Below are 5,920 nucleotides of genomic sequence, written 5' to 3' on the forward strand. Positions count from 1 at the left end.
ATTTTGATGTATTCGTGAATCTATTTATTTAATTTCACAATTTGGACAACAAAACTAAGTAAAATCTAAGTATATTTTATTCACATTTTATCTATATTTTCTATTTCTCTTCGTAAATCTCCCAATCAAACAGAGCATAAGACGTGTCAGTATAATTGAAAACTATTTCAAGAAAAGTTTAAGTCATTTTAAAAATTTCAGGGGAGATTTTTGCAATTTTATTAAATTTTAGGGGACGTTAAATGTAATTTACTTAAAACAACAAAGGGCAACCAGATCCCCGTCTCGTATGAGTGGAAGCTCGATCAAGGATATCACTACAGTTATTTTTATAGGGTGATTTTAATTATTTTCTCTATTAATTCGACACCATTTAATTTATTCTCGAAGCTTTTCATCAAACCCAGTGAGTAATTTTATTTATTTATTTAGTTTTCATTATGTACATTCAACTATAAATTTTGTTGGTTTAGTTCTCATGGATCTCTGTCAGTTTCAGTTTGCATGTTTTTTTCTGTTTGTTTCTTTTCATTTTGCTGTCACCATCTGCTTGGTTCCCGAGAAAATTGATTGAATATGAGAAAACAACACAAAATTTTGAGTCTTTGTTTGTTTTGTCGGTTTCCAGATATTGAAAATATGATGGGATTTTGTTGTTTTCTCTATCTGGGTGCCACTGCTAAATAAGGAAATTTTTATGATTCTAAAATTATGTAACTTTGACGTTTCTTTTTCTTACGATTCTTATTTCTCAGTAACCCAATATGAGGTTAGCTTATGACAAGAATTGGTTCTGATATGTTTTATTTCAAGCACATTTAAGAAATGAATGTATACTGCAAAGTGAACTTAACATTTTGTGGATAAGTACAGGAAATAAAGAGCTGCTTTCTTCTATAAAAAAATGTGGTGTGATCATGCATCAGGGTCGTTTGTTTCATGGGATTCACGTGTGGGATTGGACTCCATGTCCAATAAATTTACTAATGCGTCATTTGGTTAGTTTAGTAAAGGTCAAACTAATAACCAAATACACATAATTTCTATCTAAATAGTTTAGGGACTATTTATTTAGGACTAACAATCTATTATATTGCAGTCCACCCTTATTCAGTCCGTCCAAACAGACGTAGGTACTGTTTGTGAAAATGGCCTACAATATGGAAATACGGTCTCTCACCATTGGCTAGCTGAAGTATGAAACCTTGATGGTAGGGATCAAATAGCCAGGTTTATGGAGTTTCAAATTGTAGCATTTTGAATTGGTGAAGGGGGTCCATTTCATTTATTTATTATTATTTTGAATTGGCATTGTTGAATTTCCGTAAATCATTGAGAAGTTCAGAAGATATGCTTGTATTTACGTGCTACAAGTAGGCGAAAATATGATTGATTAGACTGATTCAATTCTATGATAAGCAAATGCTATCTATGCATTTGGTGATGAATGGATGTTCCTTAAGTTCTTTCACTAGTTTGGATGAAGTAAATTTTTGGGCAAACTTTTAAAGAATTCTGGTTTGGAAAAGTTTAAATGAAAATGTTAGGAGATTGTTTTTGCTATCTAATGCTGAAGATGACAGACTATGTGTGGCAGTGGAATGACATTAAGTGTTTTGGGCTCTCAGGGTTTTTTTGGATCCCATCACATATTCTTTAGTGGAATGTTTAGGATTAGATGCCAACCTATTGTGGTGGCAAACGAGAAAACTTTTTTCTTAAGCTAAGTTTTGCCTTCATTGCTACAATCCATGTTTCAAATTCATGGAATTCTCATTACTTAACTTTTCTTTTTTTTCTTTTTTTTCCCCCTCCCATGGTTCTGGTAGCTGGCATGGTAACATCCAATATCAAGTAATATTGCTGACATGATTAGAGTTTTGCAAAAGCCAACCAGTGGCAGTACCATTCTTGAGACAGTTCAATCTATGTAACCAACTTAATTCGGAGATTTGGAAATTTTGCATGGTTGATAGTGATTCTAAGATTGGAATGTAAGTACATTTTTGCAACATGGATCACGGACATCGACCTAAATATCGAATGGAAACAAGAAGATTGCTTTGGCTATTGGGGGTAACATTTGCGGTAGTTATGGTTTTTCAGCATTTTGAACTTCCATATGGCAGTGTTTTATCATCTCTACTTTCCACAGGCAAAGTTTCATTCCAGGGAAAAAGCAGCTTTTCTGCTGGACATGAACCGTCTAACTCTGAGTTGGTTGGCAACACCACACTGTTAAATGATTTGAACTCAACTAAGACAATTGAAGCCTCCGATTTGATGAAAGAAACGGATGGTGGGAATGATGGAAATAACAGAGTACCCAAGAATGATGTTGTATCAGAAACCAAAGGAAGATCAAATGGTGCTTCTGAATTTCTTAATCAAGGAAGTTCACTTGGGAATCTTGAAGAACAAAACAAAAATTTGAGCCTGGTCAAATTTGAAAATTCAGAAAATGGTGGTGCACTAGAGAAGCCTGGGGAAGCTGAACACAGTATTTCCTCAAAGAATGTTACTACAGGTGATAATTCTTTATCAAGGAATTTTGAAGTAGAATATATTTCTTGGATGTCTAAAAAAAATGTGAGATACTGTTTATTAATCCTCTTTGTTTGCAATTTCAACAGACATGCATACTGAGGATGAAAAACCTGGTCCACTGCAGAGTAATCTTACCCTGTCAAACTATAGTTCTCCCGTGGTGAACAAAAGGTCTGAAACACCAACATCAGAAGTAATGTCAATATCCAAGATGAATTCTTTATTGCTGCTGAGTCGCGTTTCACCCCAATCAGCGGTACATTTAGGACCTTATATTTTGATTTTGTCAGTTGGGATTGACTTCACTATAAAAAATTTGGAGTCATTTTTTTCCCTTGATTCTTTTGTGCAGGCACCTCAATGGTCTTCATTGGTTGATCAAGAACTGCTATATGCAAAAGCACAGATAGAGAATGCACCCAATATCGAGAATGATGCAGAACTTTACTGTCCTCTTTATCGGAATGTTTCAATGTTTAAGAGGTACATTTCTAAGAGACACAGGTCCAAGTGGGCTATCAGATGACCTGGGTTGTTTTATGACTTACTACCCGAATTGGAAAAAGCTGGTAGAAACAGAACCACCTGCAAATTATTTGTACTCGAAATTTTTTTCTTACTTTAGTATTCTAAGTCTGCTTGAACTGGCAGTGTAGAGCAAACATGTGCTTTAACAATATTTCTGGAATCTTATGTGCAACTTTTCGACATATGTTTCTTACATGAGACACTTTTCAATTCTAAGAATGCATATGATCAAATTTGCAGGAGCTATGAGTTAATGGAAAACATGCTCAAAGTATACATCTACAAGGAAGGAGAAAAACCCATCTTCCATGAGTCAATACTTGAAGGAATATACTCTTCTGAGGGATGGTTCATCAAGTTGATGGAAGCAAGCAAACATTTTGTTACGGAAGACCCTACAAGAGCTCATCTATTTTTCTTGCCCTTTAGTTCCCGATTGCTAGAATTAACACTCTATGTGCATAATTCACACAGTCGTAGTAACCTAATCGAGTACATGAAGAATCATGTGGAAATGCTTGCAGCAACGCATCCTTTCTGGAACAGAACTGGTGGAGCAGATCATTTTCTTACTGCTTGCCACGACTGGGTCTGAACTCTGTTTTCATTCAAGTTACCATCACTCATAACTACGAAGGGCCAGTTGGGTACAACATGGGATTTATCATTTCCATTTTGTTTCCATGTGTCTATTTTGTCATATATCTCGGATGATTTTCAAAATTTTATTTCCTAATGGTTTCAATACATCGTAATATTGGGTAGTGGCTCATTTTAAAGGTTGCATCTGTGAATGTTTAAATTGATGTTTTCCCCGTGCTCTTCCCTCACCCACTAGCTTGAACCCTAATTTCTCTAACTGGCCAAATTATGGCTGAATTTTGACTACCAACTTTTCTACTCTTTTTTTGTTTTTGTTTTTATAATTTACTTATTCCAAATTTATGATGGATTGAAAAGCGATTATCTAAACTTTAGACGCCTTTGGTGGTCAAAATGGAATGCTACGTATCCCTGTGATACATGTGGACCCTTTTCTTGTTTCAAAATTAGAAGTCAATATCTGTAAGTTGAAACTTCTAACAAAACACCATTTTCTCAGGCCCCAGCTGAGACAAGAGGACGTATAGCCAATTGCCTCAGAGCCCTGTGCAATGCTGATCTCCAAATAGGCTTCAACATAGGCAAGGATGTTTCTCTTCCAACGACGTATGTACGCTCATCTGAAAATCCCCTCAAAGGTATCGGAGGTGAGCTTCCTTCCGAGAGGCCAATCCTCGCTTTCTTTGCAGGGTACATGCATGGTAAAGTCCGACCAGTCCTGTTGAAGTACTGGGGAAACAAAGATCCCAACATGAAAATCTTCACCCGACTGCCCCCTGTCAGGGGTAACAAAAACTACATCCAGCACATGAAGAGCAGCAAGTACTGCATTTGTGCAAGAGGCTTTGCAGTCCACAGCCCACGTGTTGTGGAGTCTATCTTGTACGAGTGTGTCCCGGTTATTATATCCGACAACTATGTGCCTCCCTTTTTTGAGGTTTTGAACTGGGAATCGTTTGCTGTTTTCGTCTTGGAAAAGGATATTCCGGACTTGAAGAATATACTCCTTTCTATACCGGAGGAGAAGTATCTCGAGATGCAGAAGAGGGTGAAAGAGGTACAGCAGCATTTTCTTTGGCATGCTGAACCCGTTAAGTATGATTTGTTTCATATGATTCTTCATTCTATTTGGTACAATAGAGTCTTTCAAGTAAGACCCACTTAAAATCTTTCCATGAGGTTTTCAATGGAAAAGGCTGCAGAGATACAATCTTCTTCTGCATTTAGAATTTTTTTAGCAGATATAGTTCATACTGTTGTTGTTGACAGACTGTTGTTGTTGACAGAATTGTATTTAGCATTCTTATATTCTGAATAAAAATTCTAAATTTTGACACTATATATCGATTGTAAATTTTTTTCCCCGAAAATTACCAAGCGGGATTACTAGCATAGCAAATTTTCTGGTTTGATGTTTTGGGTTTTGGTTGAACCAGATATTATCTACCCAAAAGTAAAAGAAAGAATAAAGAAATTAAACAAACCAAAAAGATGAAAATAAAAAATGGTTGTGATGTTATGAGCTTGAGATTATTAGGTTATCTTTATCTTTACATAGAATGAAATTTGCCAATGACAACAGTCTTAATGTGCCATATTTGTTCTTTACAATTTCCTTGATAGAGAGTTATGATTTCTATTCCAAACAATATATATATATATATGCGCGCTAAGGATGAGCTAAGGATTTTGTAATTCCTATCCTGAGAATGACGAAATGTTTTTCTAGGTATCATGTCATCCGTAATGGTAGTGCAGTACAGATTTGATCATGTTATTTAAGACTGTTGGAAAAATGAATGCTTATTATTATTTGCTTTGCTCAAACATTGCTTTATAGAAATCCATATATGAGCATACCACTTCAGTGAGTTATGTGATCAACAATGGTGGTTTTATTTTCTCCATTAAAATATTGTTGATTTTTTTGGCTTTCGAAGGTTAATAATGTAATTTTAAACGTGCCAATAAGGATCAATCAGTCTTTACAAAATATTAATTACCAACCAATTATTAGACGATTGTGTTTTAGTTCTCTCAACCTCAATGAAAAGGATTTTTACTGGTGACTTGTTTAGGAGAATTTAGTAAATAACAAGAAGTGAAAAATAATTTCAGAATTTAAATTTCATTAAGTAAAATGAAAAATTTACAATTATCTAACCCAGCCTTGTAGAGGTTTACAGCAACAAGCTATTTGAAACTACTCCTAGGAATGAAGTACAGTACATGAATTGAAGTG

General features: G+C 35.1%; 1 protein-coding gene across 1 annotated transcript; it reads left to right on the forward strand.

Moving 5' to 3' along the window:
- Positions 1-266: 266 nt before the first annotated feature.
- On the forward strand, positions 267-5,017 carry LOC114261964 (putative glycosyltransferase At3g07620). Its single transcript, XM_028202292.2, has 6 exons — positions 267-406; positions 1,830-2,527; positions 2,634-2,803; positions 2,900-3,030; positions 3,316-3,664; positions 4,178-5,017. Exons 2-6 carry the CDS (start codon positions 2,014-2,016, stop codon positions 4,841-4,843), a joined length of 1,830 nt encoding a protein of 609 aa, XP_028058093.2. The 5' UTR covers positions 267-406; positions 1,830-2,013; the 3' UTR covers positions 4,844-5,017.
- Positions 5,018-5,920: the final 903 nt, after the last annotated feature.

This window comes from Camellia sinensis, chromosome 13 (genome assembly GCF_055761805.1).
Source record: "Camellia sinensis isolate YWXY chromosome 13, ASM5576180v1, whole genome shotgun sequence".
NCBI classification, from domain to species: Eukaryota; Viridiplantae; Streptophyta; class Magnoliopsida; order Ericales; family Theaceae; genus Camellia; species Camellia sinensis.

What these genes read in the sequence shown, in the direction of transcription:
- LOC114261964 (XM_028202292.2), top strand. Translation starts at nt 2,014, where the DNA reads ATGGATCACGGACATCGACCTAAATATCGAATGGAAACAAGAAGATTG. An exon ending in CTCAAAGAATGTTACTACAG is followed by an intron (nt 2,528 to 2,633) that starts GTGATAATTCTT and finishes CAATTTCAACAG; the next exon opens with ACATGCATACTGAGGATGAA. An exon ending in GCGTTTCACCCCAATCAGCG is followed by an intron (nt 2,804 to 2,899) that starts GTACATTTAGGA and finishes TCTTTTGTGCAG; the next exon opens with GCACCTCAATGGTCTTCATT.